Source organism: Tympanuchus pallidicinctus, unplaced genomic scaffold (assembly GCF_026119805.1).
Source record: "Tympanuchus pallidicinctus isolate F22 unplaced genomic scaffold, pur_lepc_1.0 scaffold2, whole genome shotgun sequence".
Classification (NCBI taxonomy): Eukaryota; Metazoa; Chordata; class Aves; order Galliformes; family Phasianidae; genus Tympanuchus; species Tympanuchus pallidicinctus.
The window spans coordinates 52680158-52696470 of NW_026294721.1; the positions used below are offsets into that span (position 1 = coordinate 52680158).

The 16313-nt window shown below is 41.0% G+C and overlaps 2 protein-coding genes and 1 long non-coding RNA gene across 6 annotated transcripts in view; 1 reads left to right on the plus strand and 2 right to left on the minus strand.

The window, feature by feature from the left end:
* LOC128080006 (uncharacterized) overlaps nucleotides 1-947 on the minus strand; it is a 59373-nt gene extending 58426 nt beyond the window's left edge. For both annotated transcript variants that reach the window (XR_008206420.1, XR_008206421.1), the window contains exon 1: nucleotides 748-947. This is a non-coding gene — a long non-coding RNA (uncharacterized LOC128080006). The remainder of the gene's footprint in view (nucleotides 1-747) is intronic.
* Nucleotides 1-16313, plus strand: part of SEC24B (SEC24 homolog B, COPII coat complex component) — a 553630-nt gene that overhangs the window by 155097 nt on the left and 382220 nt on the right. The gene's annotated exons all lie outside the window — the stretch shown is intronic.
* SMARCAD1 (SWI/SNF-related, matrix-associated actin-dependent regulator of chromatin, subfamily a, containing DEAD/H box 1) overlaps nucleotides 1162-16313 on the minus strand; it is a 44920-nt gene continuing 29768 nt past the window's right edge. The window contains exons 13-24 of one of the 3 annotated variants that reach the window (XM_052681766.1): nucleotides 15402-15461; nucleotides 15116-15191; nucleotides 14061-14196; nucleotides 12932-13069; nucleotides 12552-12647; nucleotides 6336-6447; nucleotides 5949-6070; nucleotides 4642-4830; nucleotides 3710-3828; nucleotides 2747-2929; nucleotides 2005-2114; nucleotides 1162-1711 (exon numbers count right to left, since the gene is read on the minus strand). In XM_052681766.1, the coding sequence (XP_052537726.1) occupies nucleotides 1650-1711; nucleotides 2005-2114; nucleotides 2747-2929; nucleotides 3710-3828; nucleotides 4642-4830; nucleotides 5949-6070; nucleotides 6336-6447; nucleotides 12552-12647; nucleotides 12932-13069; nucleotides 14061-14196; nucleotides 15116-15191; nucleotides 15402-15461 (1403 nt within the window). In that variant the 3' untranslated portion in view covers nucleotides 1162-1649. Of the gene's footprint in view, nucleotides 2115-2746; nucleotides 2930-3709; nucleotides 3829-4641; nucleotides 4831-5948; nucleotides 6071-6329; nucleotides 6448-12551; nucleotides 12648-12931; nucleotides 13070-14060; nucleotides 14197-15115; nucleotides 15192-15401; nucleotides 15462-16313 lie in introns of all 3 variants that reach the window. The other 2 variants (XM_052681765.1, XM_052681764.1) reach the window with 2 other exon arrangements.

A 16313-nucleotide genomic window follows, 5' to 3' on the forward strand; every position in this document is an offset into this window, starting at 1 on the left:
TCTTATTTCACTTAGCTCTATAAGTGACATAAACCAACCACTAAGCAGTTCAGAAACTAAGAGGTATCAGCAGAAAAAGAAGCAAGGTTCGTTCCTGTATAGATTTGAATATGCAGTCTCCATTTGCCCTTGCAATTCCTGCATGCCTTGTTGTAGCTCCTCATAATTTTTTGTTTCCTGAGAGGGAATCTCATCACTGTTTATAAATATCTCAAGTGTTGAAGCCAAGCCGTAAGAGATAGACTCTTGGTGACGAGCAACAAAAGAAAAAGGGACAATTAACAGAATCTAGAACACAGGAAGCTCCACACTAACACAAGAATGAACTTATTTACTATCAGTGATAAAGCACTGGAACAAGATGTGCTAAGAGATAGTGGACCCTCCTTCTACAGAGATACTCAAGATCTGCCTGCACACTTAGCCATGAACCTGCTATGGGAGCCTGCCTTAGGAAATGAGTTGAACTCAATGATTCCTAGAGGTCCCTTCCAATCCCTACAGTTCTGCAATCCTGTGACATAAGTTCTGTGACTAGGGCACTTCACTATCAGACCGTAGACCTGGTATCTCCAGGACTGACTAAGAAAATTACAACCTGAGCACAAAACTCGTCACTGTAATACAAAGGAAAGCGCAGCAGTGACAGCATGACAGCAGAGCAGCAAGGTCCTAGGCTGCAGCAAGCAAAGACCTGCTCAAATGCAGCAGTTTTAGGGACAGAAATAAAGAAAAGATGCTTCTTACCTTCAAAAAGGCCTCAGGTACACAGGGATTTTCAAGAAAATACCCTTGCATCCACTGCCAACCCTTAACTAAGGTCTGGGAAGGGGTAGATCCTGGCTCCATCCCTTCCTATCACTCAGGTACATTGCATGCACCTGAGCTCCCCTGCTGGCCCTGCCTTCCACCAGGTGTTCAATCACTGCTTCAGGCTGTGACTTAGCATTTCTGCTACAGGCAGGAACTCCCATTTTCATAATTTGTATTCTAAAGCAACTTTTATTTGAATACAATGAGATAATAGTAAATATTTACTAACAGATAAGAGAAGTCAGGTCAAATGGAGCACTTTGGATAGTTTGAAAGCTGCCTCTGATTTGTATCATGCAAGTTATCAGTTCCACCCTCCTCTCCCAATAACCACAACATGAGAACGTGTTGATAATGCATGGAATTTTATTTGAACAAATTGATACAAAACCAGGACAGTACGTCAAAAGAACCAGAACAAGCAGAAACAGACTTAGGCATTGTCAAATAAGGCACATATAAAAGAAATCAACAAGCATAATCCAGTGAAACAGACAGTTTATTTATACGTCTGGAGGTAGAAATAATTACAAAAATACTGACAAATCTTAAGCAGTAGCAGATTTATTAAAACAATTACTACGTAGGTCCCCATTTTGAAAAACGTCCTGTAAAATTATGTTTCTTCAGCATCTGATGTTGATAGACTTGTACTGTTTATGTTTTCAAGCATCGAAAGAATGCTACCAGTGTTAAAAATTATCAATACCATGAGGAATAAAATGAAGAAACTACAAAAAGTTATAAAACTTCAGAAAACTCATGGTCATCAATAACGGAAGAGTCCTCGGGGGTATGGCATTTCATTTCTTCCTTAAATTCCACATATTTACAATTTAGAGACCTAATGAGGCTTTCAATAGCGTGGCTATATCTGCTGGAATGGCCCCTTCTTCTCCTGAAGAATCAAAACATACATTAGTAGAGCAATAAGTATTTTACATAAACTACGAAAGTCTAGAATCTCAAAACTGTATACAATCCTCTACTTGCAAGCATTTGGTCTGCGTGTTAGATGCAAGGGACACCTCCTGTCAAGCAGAAAAGTAAACTGGCACAATACATTTTTCTAGTTTAAAGTGGAACTAAAAATTGTCTCATCTTAATTACGAGTGCAGTTTTTTGGAATAATATATTGCAGTGATCTCCTTAACTCATGTAAGGTGAAATCATTTCTGGCAAGAGACTTACCCAAATCTGCTGCAGTCATATCTTGTTCTAACTTCAATTTCTGCTGATTCATTTTGAGCATGGATTCTTCAATAGTCCCTTTACTGATCAGCTTTATGACTTTTACTTCTCTGAAAAGCACAAAATAGGATAAGTACATATTTACAGTTTCTTTGGATCAGTGTAAAAGGAAAGAACTTATGCCTTTGTTTGAATGGCAATAGTTTACAACAATACTAAAGCAGACAGTTTCCCTCTTTGGACCAGTTGTGCTCCATACTGACAGAAAACTTGTTTTCTCCTCAGCCAGCACAAAGGTCTGTATGGTCTCAAAAAATTCACGTTCATAGAAATAACTGAATACTACAGGCAAAATACCATTTACTAAACACATTCTATGGCTCTCAACTTATTACTTAGTGAAGAATACAGAGCAGAAAACTGATCCTTTCTTCAAGGCACTACAGCATTTTAAAGCTTAGAAGTCTTTGGAAGAAAACAACCAGCTTTTTCAGCCAGTTCCAATGACTTGCGACCAGTCTTCATATAAATTTCTGGTGCTAAGAACTGATGTGAACTGCGGAAAAATGAAAAATTAGAGTAGAATGTAATTAAGGTTAGTTCCACCTACAACCATGCAATTGTAAGACAACTGCAACTATTCCAAGCAATCCAGAGACGGCTTAGAGAAATCTGATTAAAATGGAATCTTTAAATCAAACTGTTTGCGTCCAAGAGAAGCACTATAACTAAGAAGTCTTACCTTGTTTGACCTACTCTATGGCATCGATCTTCTGCTTGCTTATCATTGTATGGATTGCAATCGATGTCATGAAGAATAACAACATTCGCTGAAGTCAGATTGATTCCCAAGCCGCCAGCTTTGGTTGACAGGAGGAACACAAATATACCCATATCTGTATTGAACTCATCTATTAGATGTATCCTACGGAACATAGGAACACATGCATCAGGTCTTAGAAAACAACAAAACTCTTGCTTCAGAGTTAAATATAGAAGTTATAATTATGATCTGAGGAAGAGGCCAGGGGGATTGCAAAGCAACTCAAAAGTACAGATGTTAGGCATAAAGGAAAAGGTGTGACAATTCTAAGGGGTGACCAGAACATACTTAAAGATTGGTAAGACAGAGCAAAGAATGAAGTGATGTTTGGAATAAGATTTTGGATTATCATCACGGAATACAAAGAATAAGCTGGTGAAAAGGGGGTGGGGAGGACTATGGCAAAACAGGTGACAGGACAGTGAAGAATTTAGGTTCACAACTGTCTTGCACTAATGGCACTTGAAAGTTAAGAAGAGTAGAGATTTCAGCTGCAAGTGGGAAGTAACATTATACCAATAAATTGATTATTGAAAGAAGAAGAGAGCATCTGAAAAAAGATTCCAGGAAATGGGAAGTGTCTACAGGTGAGCCTTAACAAAAGTCACGCTGACATAAAAGCAAATCAAAACATCATTTATAGCAAAGTTGAAAGTTTTCCAGTTGGATATGCTAACGACAATCTGATCTTCTAAACTCACCTTTCAGCCTCAACCTTGTTAAGGCAATCTGAAATTCAACATTAAACTCCTACTAGAGTAAATTCCCAGCAAATACAAAATTCTATATGTTAGAAAACAAAGGTTAGTAAGTCAGATCCTCTCTGCAAATGGCAAATCCATTTCTTCAACTGCCTTCAGAAAACAAACATAAGTCACATACCTGTCAGAAATCTGTGTTTTTCCATCCAACCTAATATACCTGTGTTGCCAATGTTTTAGGAAAACTTCCAAGATATCCAGTACCATTGTAAACTGGCTAAACAACACAACTCTGTCACCCTGGAAATGACATAGAAAAACAAAAGTTTTAAAACACTCTAGTTAAAGTGATGAACTAGACAAATGTATTATTTGCATTTAAAAAGTGATTTTACTTAGAATCCCTGATTTCCAAACTGAAAAACGAAGCTGACATTACTAAGACTGCAGACTGACTTTTAATAAAACATGTACAGTATTTCTGTTGTGTTAATCCACTTTTAGTTAGAGCCAGAAGTTTTTTTAGTTATTTTGTACTTGGGTCAATTAAGCAACCTCGAAATCACAAGTCAAGTGCAAGAGTGACAGACCTATAAAAATATGTTAAAAACTGTTAAATTTGAGCTGTTTTCCATATCATAGCTCCTGTTGAAATATTTGGCTACATGCTTATTTGCAGAATAAGCCAATTTGGGTTTGTAACTCAAAAAAATGACACCTTATGTTCATGTTAAAACAGCCATGTATTAAGCCAAATTAATAGTCTTATTCAAAGGCCAAAAGAAAGTCAGATGATTCAACCCTTATGAGCTGTGAAAGCAACACTGTGCCTACCTACTAATTGTCATGTTAACTTGGGTTAGAAAATTCAACACTTGAAAAATGAGGAAGCTTACTTTCACTGTGTAATCTTATTGTCTATAGAGCAAAGTGCAAAAGTAGGACTACATGTTAAAAGCAGTGCACTGCACACACATTAAATCAGACTGTAATACTCCATACAAAAGCAACTGAGTAGCACATACAGCTGCTTGTGACCAGATGGTGAGGTTTTTTTTTGTGCCAGCCATTCTAAAGACAGCAAAGGACATTTCAATGATTTGTAGTACAAACCTTCTCTTTAAGGTCAGATAGAAGGCGTTCCAATACTCTAAACTTTCCCGAATCCAAAATCTGATCCATATCTAACTTGAAGTCACTGACATGAGTATATTGCTTACAAAGCAAATGCAGTTCAAAATCTGTCATTACTGTCATATCTTCAAAGATAAGGTCAGGATTAGCGTCACAATGTGTGGGTTCCTATTAGCAAAAATGAAGGAAAACAATACAATATACAATCTTGATACACAGACAAGGAAATCAAAAACCAATTACATCCACAGTTTCTGTAAGAACAAAAAGCAGCATAACTAGACATTGACAAATGCCAGAGCATGGCTCATGCAAGCAACAGAAGATGAAATCTGCAACCCCAGGTTTATAATAGAAGATTGTCACTTTACAATTTAACTCTTACAAGAATTTGTGCTATTAAAACTAAGTATATTCTCAACCTCCACAGCCATTACCTAGTTCTCATCAAGCCCTACGATCTTTTGCCCCTGTATCAGACCTCTTCCCCTGAAGACACACTCCCTAAAAGGGAGATCCAATCCTTGGTTAGATGGTAGAAGACATGGGAAGCCCAGCCCAAGATGTAGGGTGGGTAGAGGGATGTCATGCCTGGAAGAAAGAGGAAAAGAAAAGCCACATCTGGAGAGTACGATGGCATGAGAAGGAATAAAAAAGGGACAAGAATCCTTCATAAAAATGAATGACTTCTTCCCTTCCCCCCAACCCTGACTGGGTTTATTTTTAGCAAAGCTACAGATACTCAAAGCCAACTGCAGCTTTCTCAGAGTACACCCTCCTCCATGTCCCAAGATCTCTTTTGTTTGCACTTTAGAAAGATGCAGTAATTTTTCCCCAACTCCACAGGCTCTAACTGCAGATGTGTGACCAAAAAACCCTCAATACTTGAATACATCAGTGCCCTGTTTTTACATCTATATCGCCTACATTCCTTGCTGCTCAGAAAACACTAATAAAACCAGATGCCCTCCTCCTGAGACATTTTCTTAAGTATTATGGTTTTAAGTTTAGATTTAGGGGGAAGAGGTGTTAAAGGGTAACGGTCATAGAAAAGATGATGACTGCAATCTCAGAACTATTCTCTCCATTTAACCTTGGTTCTAGAAGACAGAGTGTTAAAACACACAGAACTTGGCTGGATAGATGCAGAAAAACAAAAAGCAGCAATAATGAATTAAGGTTTACAAAGACACACTTTTGATCTAAGGACTGACAATAAAAGTAAATTCAAGTTACAATAAAAATTCTGAGGAATCAGAGACTGCTGCTGAATCTCATCACCTTACCTTGAGCATAAGTTTAGACATTGTCTTGAGTTTGTCAGCTGTGTAATACTGACGATGTAAGAGAGGGTGATTAGCCATTTTTCTAAGTTGCATCATTGCATTTCCCATATCAGAGTTTTTCTCTGCCAACAAAAAAATAAGGTATATTCAGAAGCAGCACACATCTGGATGCATCTTCATCTCTCAGGAGAACATTAGTTTTAAGGAAAACTCCTTATATTCAATATTTCTGCTATTTAAAAATAAATCATACAAGGGATATAGTCACTTTATGAGCATTAAACATCTTTACAAAGCAAAAACTTTGTAGTTCCACTCAACAGAAATCTAAGCTTAGGAAAAAAAAAAAAAACAGCAAAAGGAAATGAAGCCATCATATACCGTTACCCTTCATAGTCTTCTTCAGCTTGTTTAAGAGATCACAGTATAGTTGCTCTTGCTTCTCAGACATGGCACATAATTCAATGTGATCTTTTTTGGGAGGTAGTTGTTTAAGGACCTGAGAAAATAAAAATGTACCAGGTTCTATTTTACAAGCCTACTCTTAAGTTATTCTACTAATTCCCTTCATGCCAACTTCTTCCATTGGCTGCAACTTTGCTAATTGAAACCAAGTCAGTAGTTCGACTTACAAATTCAGAACTTGTCTTGAATTAGGCATCACACATCTCCTAAAATAACATGATCTGAACACTTCCAAAGAAAAAAACAACCAACCGAAAACCAGAACCTGAACAAAATAAAACATACTACTAGGAACCCACTTTTCTGCTAATCAAAGCAAACTATTTTTGAACCTACTGACTTCTAAGTGCACGTGAATCACAGAACCTCTTCAAATTATTATGTTTTTCCAGACTGTTCAGAACTTCATGCATTAAAGAAGGATTTAGCTAAGTTCTGAATTTAAACTGAAAAAGAAACATTTGGATGATAGCAACATAATCTGTTTTTAGTCCATCACATGCAAAAAAGTATACATGATCATTTACTGCCTTAACACTTTGAATTAAAGTAAAATGTCATCCTGCATCATCCTAACACAGCTGGTAAAAGAGATTACCAGGAGAGATGCCCTGCCCTGGTGTTCACAGAAGAAGACTGGTGGGAAACATGGAGGTCAGGAGCTGTCTTGGACAGAGTGACTGCAAAATGGGAGAGTTCTCGATTCCTGGTGAAGGAAGGGGGTGCAGCAAAACTGCTGCTTTGGACTTCTGGAGGGCAAACTTTGAACTTCTCAGGACACCGGTAGGGAGGGCCCCTTGGAATTCAGACCTGAAGGGCAAAGGGGTCCAGGAAGGCTGGTCACTCTGGAAGAAGGAAGTCTTAAAGGCATAGGAACAGGTTATCCCCTTGTGCAAGATGAGCTGGTGGGGAAGACAACCAGAGTGGATGAACAGGGAGCTTTTCCTGAGGCTCCAGGAGAAAAAGAGAATTTGCTTCCTGTGGAAGAAGGGATGGGCAACTCAAGGAAAGTACAAAGAAGTTGTCAGGATGCTTAGGGAGACAGAAAGAAGCCCAGCTTGAACTCAACTTGGTGTTGGGTTAAGAGAAAACAAAAAACTTTTTTTTACAAATAGTAAGAGGAGGGCTAAGGAGAATCTCCATCCTCTAGTGGATGCAGGAGAGAACATGTCCACTGGGAAAAAAAGAAAAGACTGAAGTTCTCAATATCTCCCTTACATCTCTCTTTAAAAGTCAGACTAGTTATCCATGGGGTACTCTAGCCTGACCTGGAAGTCTGAGACGAATAAACCTCCCCACGATTCTGATAGAAACAGACCTAGTGCTTCATCTGGACTGCCACATGTTCATGGGGCCAGATGAGACGCACCAAAGGGTGCTGAGGGAGCTGGCAGAGTTGGAAAGCAGCTTGGCAATTCATTATCTACCAGCACTGCTGGTCAACCAGAGAAGTCCCAGAGGATTGGAGTCTTGCCAGCGTAACACCCACCTACAAGAAGGGTCATAAGGGGAATTTAAGGAACTACAGGCCTGTCAGCCTGACCTTGGTGCTAGGCAAGGTTATGGAGCAGATCATCATAAGGGAGATCACACAACATGTGTAGGACAAGCAAGGAATCAGGCCCAGCCAGCATTGGTTCATGAAAGACATGTCCTGCTTGACCAACCTCATCTCCTTATATGACTGAGTGATTTGTCAGGTGGTTGAAGGAAAGGCTGTTGATGTATAACTATACTTCCTGTGCTCTATAACTTCCTGAAGGGAGGCTGTAGTGAGCTGGGGGTCGGCCTCTTCTCTCATGTCATTAGTGATAGGACCAGAGGGAATGGTTTCAAGCTACCTGCTGTAGCCGGGAGATTCAAGCTGGACATTAGGAAGTATTACTTTTCAGAACGGGTGGTCAGACACTGGAATGGACTGCCCAGGGAGGTGGTGGAGTCACTGAGCCTGGGGATGTTCAAGCAAAGACTGGATGTTGTGTTGAGGGACATGGTTTAGTGGGAGCTATTGGTAATAGGTGAATGGTTGGACTGGATGATCTTTTAGGTCTTTTCCAACCTTGGTGATTCTATGATTCTATGTGTTGATGTGATGTGTACATAGATTTCATCAAAGCCTTTGACACTGTCTCCCACAGCATTTTCCCAGAGAAGCTGGTAGGGTATGGCTTGGACAGGTACACACTTTGCCAGGTAAAGAACTGGCCCGAAGGCCAAGCCCGGAGAGTGGTGGTGGGTGAAGTTAAATCCAGCTGGCGACTGGTTGTGAGTGATATTACCCAGGGGTCCATTATGAGGACTAACCTGTTCGGTATCTTTATTGATAACCAGGACGAGTGGATTGAGCACACCCTCAGTAAGTATGCAAATGAGATCACCTTGAGCAGAAGTGCTGATCCACCTGGGGGTAGGAAGGCCCTACAGAGGGCTCTGAGCAGGCTGGATTGAAGCCCACAGGATGAAGTTCAACAAGACCAAGTGCCAAATCCTGCACTTTGGCCTCAACAACCCCAGGCAACACTAAAGGCCTGGGGCAGAGTGGCTGGAAGACTGTGTAGAGGAAACAGATCTGGGGGTATTGGTTAACGCTCAGCTGAATGAATCAACAGTGTGCCCAATTGGCCAAGAAGACCAATGGCATCCTGGCTTGCACCAGGAATAGTGTTTTCACAGCAAGAGCAGAGAAGAAATCAGTCCTCTATACTCAGCACTGGTGAGGGTGGATACTGAGTACTGCATTCAGTTTTGCGCCCCTCACTATGAGAGCATTGAGGTCCTGCAGTGGGTTCAGACAAAGGCAATGAAGCTGGTGAGGGGCTTGGAGCACAAGCCGCCCGATCAGGAGGAGGAGGTTGATGAGGCCTTCTACAAGCAACTGGAAGCAGTGTCATGATCCCAGGCGCTGGTGCTTATGGGGGACTTCAATTATCCAGATATTTGCTGGAAAAGCAATGTGGCCAGGCATGCACGGTCCAGACGGATCCTGCAATGTGTTAATGACAACTTCCTGATGCAGGTGGTTGAGGAATCGACGAGGAGAGGGGTACTGCTGGACCTTATTCTCACTAATAGAGAAGGGCTTGTCAGGGAAATAAAGGTCGGAGGCAGCTTGGGTTGTAATGACCACGAGATGGTGGAGTTCAAGATCCTGAGTGGAAGAAGTAAAGCAAAAAGTAGGATTGCTATCCTGGACTTTAGGAGAGCCAACTTCGATCTCTTCCGGGACCTACTTGGAGCTATCCCGTGGGCTAGGGTGTTAGAAGGTATGGGGGCCTGTGAGAGCTGGTTAGCATTTAAGCAGCTCTTCTTCCAAGCTCAGGATCGGTGCGTCCCTGTGAGGAAGAAACCGGGAAAGGGTGGCAGGAGACCTGTGTGGATGAGCAAGGAGCTCGTGCGCAAACTCAAAGGAAAGAAGAAGGCCTATGAAATGTGGAAAAAGGGTCTGACTACTTGGGAAGAATACAGGAATGCTGTCAGGGCCTGCAGGGATGCGACGAGGAAGGCTAAAGCCCGCCTGGAATTAAATCTGGCGAAGGGGATAAAGGATAATAAAAAAGGCTTTTTTAAGTATGTTAACAGTAAAAGGAAGACTAAGGAGAATGTGGCTCCCCTGCTAAGTGACGGGGGTGTTCTAGTAATGGGGGATGCTGAGAAGGCGGAGATACTGAATGCTTTCTTTGCTTCTGTCTTCAGTGAAAAAGCTCCCCCTCGGGAATCCGAGACCCTGGAGGTTAGTGAGAGGGTCTGGGGAATGGAAGACCTCCCTTCGGTCAGGGAAGAGGTGGTCCGAGAGCGCCTAGGCAACACCAATGTTCACAAATCCATGGGACCCGATGGGATACATCCACGGGTGCTGAGGGAGCTGGCAGAGGTGATTGCTGAACCGCTTCCTGTCATCTTTGAGAGGTCTTGGAGGACAGAGGAGGTGCCTGAAGAATGGAGGATAGCCAATGTCACTCCGGTCTTCAAAAAGGGCAAGAAGGAAGATCCAGGCAATTATAGGCCAGTCAGCCTCACCTCTGTCCCTGGAAAGGTGATGGAACTGCTGGTGCTGGATGTCATCTCCAGATAACTGGAAGAAAAGGAGGTTATCAGTAGTAGTCAGCACGGGTTCACCCGAGGGAGGTCGTGCTTGACCAACCTGGTAGCCTTCTATGATGTTGTCTCTGGCTGGGTGGATGGGGGGAGAGCAGTGGATGTAGTCTGCCTTGATTTCAGCAAGGCATTTGATACTGTCCCCCATGATCCTTATAACAAATTTGAGGAAGATGATAGATGAGTGGACAGTGAGGTGGGTTGAGAACTGGCTGACTGGCAGAGCGCAGAGGGTTGTCGGCGGTGCAGAGTCTGGCTGGAAACCTGTAACCAGTGGTGTCTCCCAGGGGTCTGTTCTGTGTCCGGTTTTGTTCAATATCTTCATCAATGACCTTGATGAGGGGATAGTGGCCACCCTCAGCAAGTTTGCTGATGATACGAAGTTGGGAGGATTGGCTGACACGCGTGAAAGCCGTGCTGCCATTCAGCAAGGCCTGAACAGGCTGGAGAGCTGAGCAGAAAAAAACTGGATGAGGTTTAACAAAAGCAAGCGTAGAGTCTTGCATCTGGGGAGGAATAATTGCATGCACCAGTACAGGTTGGGGGATGATGTGCTGGAAGGGAGCTCTGCGGAGAGTGACCTGGGTGTCCTGGTGGATGACAGGTTGGCCATGAGCCAGCAGTGTGCCCTTGTAGCCAAGAGGGCCAATGGCATCCTGGGATGCATTAAAAAGAGTGTGGCCAGCAGGTCAAGGGAGGTGATCCTCCCCCTCTACTCTGCCCTGGTAAGGCCTCATTTGGAATACTGCGTCCAGTTCTGGGCTCCCCAGTACAAAAAGGACAGAGATCTCTTGGAAAGAGCCCAGCAGAGGGCCACAAAGATGGTGAAGGGCCTGGAGCATCTCTCTTATGAAGAAAGGCTGAGTGAACTGGGTCTGTTCAGCCTTGAGAAAAGACTGAGAGGGGACCTGATCCAGGTCTATAAGTATCTAAGGTGTGGGGGGCAGAATGGCAAGGAAGGACTCTTTTCAGTGGTGAGTGGAGACAGGACAAGGGGAAACAGCCGGAAACTGCAGCATAGGAAGTTCCGCACAAATATGCGCAAGAACTTCTTTACAGTGAGGTGACGGAGCACTGGAACAGGCTGCCCAGGGAGGTGGTGGAGTCTCCTTCTCTGGAGATGTTCAAGACCTGCCTGGATGCCTACCTGTGCGACCTGCTGTAGGGAACCTGCTTTGGCAGGGGGGTTGGACTCAATGATCTCTGGAGGTCCCTCCCAACCCCTACAATTCTGTGATTCTGTGAAGTACCATTACTTAGTCTGGAGGAGGCTCAGGGGAACATTATCACTCTCTACAACTACCTGAAAGAGGTTGTGGCAAGGAGAGAGTCAGCCTCTTCTCTTATGTAACTAGTGACAGGATTAGAGGGAATGGCCTCAAGCTGAGACAGGAGAGATTCATGTTGGACACTAGGAAAAAAAACTATTCCGAAAGAGTGGTTAGGCACTGGAAAAAGCTGCCTAGAGAGGCAGCAGAGCCACTGACCCTGGAGGTGTTGAAGAAATGTTTAGATGCTGTACCTGGGGACATGGTTTAGTGGAAAATATTGGTGATAGGTGGACGGTTGGACTGGATGATCTTGGCGGTTTTATCCAACCTTGGTGATTCTATGATCTCACATGACCAGCAATACATGATCCTCAGGATAACAGGTCCCAGACCTCTCTCTCCACTGCAAGAGGCAAGTCCAGTCCCTGTAGAGTAGCCTTAGATATGTGCTAGTGGATGCAAACAAGTGGAATTTTCAGAATTGACAATGAAGTCACTTGATGTCTACTCAGTGCACCAGATAATCTTTTAGTGATCTTTCCTAGCTGAAATTCCTAGCTTCATTAAACAAATACTGAGCATTGAAATTCAAAACTACCACAGCATTTCATGTTCTTGCAAACTTCAAGATGAACAGTAACAAGATTCTTGTTCCTCCTAGAGAAACATGTAAAATCAGCACTGATGAAACTTGACATGAAATTCCACAAGCCTCAAAGATTATGAGGTTTTCTGATACCCAGGAACCATTATTTTAAAAATAAATAATTACCTCATCTTTTACTCTTCTCAAGATGAATGGTTTTATTATCTGCTTTGCATGTGCAATCCTTTCCTTTTCATATGTGCTTTGTTCTTCAGCAGTCTTCTATGGAAAATATTGCAAGAATTCAATTACAGGGTGAAGTTTCCAGCAATAACACCACTATTGTAAAATTTCTAAGCTGATGGAGGACTCAACGAGAAGAGACAGACCTAACAGGACAGCATTCTGAGACATCCTATTATGGTATATGTTCACTTGAAATAGTTTATTTTACTGTCTCACTTTCTAGATCTTCACCACCTGTTTCTACAAGGTACCACTTGCTTGTTAGCAGCAGTGACATAATAAAAAAAGTTAGTTTCAAGGAAAGAATATACAACACTCACTGTTTTTGAAGAGAACATCCTTCGGATTTCACTTGTGCTGCTACTGAACATATGTGGCATAACAAAATTCAAGAGAGACATCAACTCCAACAGGTTATTCTGAACTGGGGTTCCTGTTAGCAGTAAGCGATGCTTTGCCTATTTGTCCAAATTAAAAAAAAAATAACACTAGTGAGAAACACTAGTTGAATGTGTTAAAAACTAACACTGAAAGGTGAAACATCACCCATTGAGAACTGACGTGAACTTGATTTAAACTACAGCTATTTAAATTTTAAACATACGTAAGTCTTATGAAATAGTTGATTGGGGGAAGTAAAAAAAACTTTGCTTTTGGATCTGTGCAAAGCTGACCTTAGATCAGTATAAGACTACTCAAGAAGCTTAGCCCAGATGTAAGACAATCCTTCCTGTCTGTATTGTGCTTTGGGTTGTTTGTTTGTTTGTTTTTTTCCCTTAATTAAAATTAATGCAGTAACTGTTGCCTACATATTTTGTTTTTTCTAAGGTGAAAGAGTACTTTACACACAGGCTTTCAACTGCAGTTACAAGCGACAATTTAATGGCTTAAACATCAACTTTCTAAAAATGCTTTTGGGGAAAATATTGAAAAATAAGTTGTAATAATTTAAGTGATCGTAAGTATATTACTTCTTATTCATTATTATTACTTCTTATTCCAAATTTATCTTTTAAAATGACATTGAATAGGCTGCAAACTTCTAAAAAAAGCTATTTCAATGTTAGCTTTTTTAGTACAGACCCATCAGAATACATCCTTAAATACTACAATATTCCAGCACAAATCGTTTTAGTTTTCAGAACAGCAATTTTACTATCTGTACTGCAAGCAAAGACTGGAAAACTGCTTAATACTGAATCTGAACCACTATCCTAATTGTACCAATGCTGTAAGAACCCAATTACATCTCATAGGAAACTCATCCCCTTGAAAGAGATCACAACGCAGGACAAACTCCTAAAACCACACCACAACTTATGTCCACCTGCATACTGTAGTTTCTGAAACATGATGTAAACTCCTTCTCTCCATAAAGATAACATAAAAAAAAACTCCAGGGAGTCACCCCCCCAATCCTTCCACTAAACAACCAACTAAGTGTCTTACATTAATTCTCATTAGCTGCTGGTAGCGTACAGAGCTCATGTTCTTGAGCATATGACCTTCATCAAAAATTGCATAGTTAAGCTTCACCTTGCGAAACAGACTCCGATCATCTGAGCTGCTAATTGCACAGTTATACCTGTCAGAAAAATAAATCATAGAAGAAACACTAAAAGCAAATGTAACATGAAGATACAGCTCATGCAACTGAATTACATTCTGTATAATCCTAAGAACTACAGAAAAGAACAGCAGAGACCTTAACTAAAACTGTCTAGAAATAATCAATCACAACATATGTATGGGAACTGCTGAGTCACGGCCTAAACCTCTGATGGATCACCTGAGGCAAGCCATGAGTCAGCCAGAGGAGCACAGCTGAAGGCAATTCACCTGTGCTGCAGGAAGGGGTGGAGCCTGGCTGCACCCCTCCTAGACCTATTTAAGAGCTGGCTACAAGCAGGGAAGGATTTCTTCTGGAGAGCCACTCTGCTGGAGTTCTGTAAGTGAGCCCAGGATAGGGGTAAGCTTTCTATCTATTCTCTTTTTGTTATCATTATCTGCTTTGTCAAACTCTCTTGTTTTTTTTTTTTTTGTAATTATAACATCTTAATATTCATTGATTATACACATAGTTTAGTATTGTCAAATAATTACAGTTTACTCAATGAGCCACTGCTCTTCATACCACTTTTCAAAAATCCATGTAAACCTATTAGAAAATATGCACGCTCTCTGCTACAGCATTAATAAAAGCCTTTTTATCATTAATTGGAGAAGATGAAATTCTTTTTCCATCTCATCACATTCTAAATATTGCTTGTTAGTTATTCATTCTATAAATTACATTAGCAAAGCACACTTCACACCTCCCTCATTCAGTGATATTGCAAAGAGCAGTCTCCATAGGCTTTAACTCTTGCCAACAAGACAGAAAAAGTGAAGAAACCTTCACGCCTTTTAGTGAAATACAAGTGGCAGAGATCAAATCTTGTTATATCACTAGAGGTCAGTAGACAGTAACTAGATTTCCTTTGCTTTTTTATTACTATACTTACGTAGTTACAATGACATTGAAATCTACAACTCTGTTACTAATGTCAGCCCGGAGATGTTTCCTATCTTCCTGGGATCCTATGGAATGAAAAACATGAGTACAACTACATATGCATGTAAAATCTAAATACATAGTAAAATCAAGATTATATACACATAATTAATGCTGTTTTCCTGTATGAGAAAAATAATCTAAAAAACAACGCTTCTATGAGCAATTAATGTTTTCTGAGGCTGAACATGCATCCAACTGTATCAGTGGATTAATTTCTAAATGCCATTGCTCACCATAGTAAAAAAGGACATTCAGTTCAGGACACCACAGATTAACTTCTCTTATCCAGTTATCTGTAAAATATCAATAAAAAAATCCAAGTTATTTCTTCTTATGCCTTACATAATTCCAAAACCACCTCAGCATTAAAACTAAAGCTCGACTTTAAAGCAAATACCTTAAAATTCTCCCAAATGTTAAGAATTAGCTTTCCAAATGCTGAAAAACTGTTAACATTTAGGGAAGCTAACTTACCAAAGCTAAGTTACTGTCAGACTCCAAAGCCTCCTCCTTCAAAAGGATTTAGAAGCTTTCTTAAACAATTCAAAAACAGTTTAACATAAGCAAACCTTTTCTATATGACTCCTGCTATCTTAAGTAGCTCATGCTTTAAACTCTGATTGAAATCAGTTTCTGCTAGGTCTAAAACAACTTAAGTGTCTACTGCATTGCTTAACTCCTCACCAATTCCTTCCCCAGAAGAATTAATTCCTCAAAAAGCAATCACTTCATTTATCACCTATTTTCATTTAGAATCATTTCATTGGAAATGCCTCTAGGAATTGGCAAAGTTTCATAACTCAATCAATTTCCAGGTGTGCAGCCATCAAAACAGCCACCAGAAACGTCACCAGGCTAAAGAAAAACATCTTTGTACATGGTGCATGAGTGTTATTCTCAAACCATCACACACAACTGCAGAAAGGGGTTTCTGGTAATTGCCATCTGTCCTATTCCTGGGTTTGACCCAGCCTGGGGATGATGGGATCCTCCAACAGTAAAGTCTGAGAAGTTGTTGGCAGACTGTACTTTTCAGGCTTTAGAGCGCTGAATAATAAAAGCTTGGCCAAAGTTGCTGCTACAATTTGAGTCTCCACATATCACTTCATAAAACACCCTCATTCACACCTCAGGTTTTAAATTAC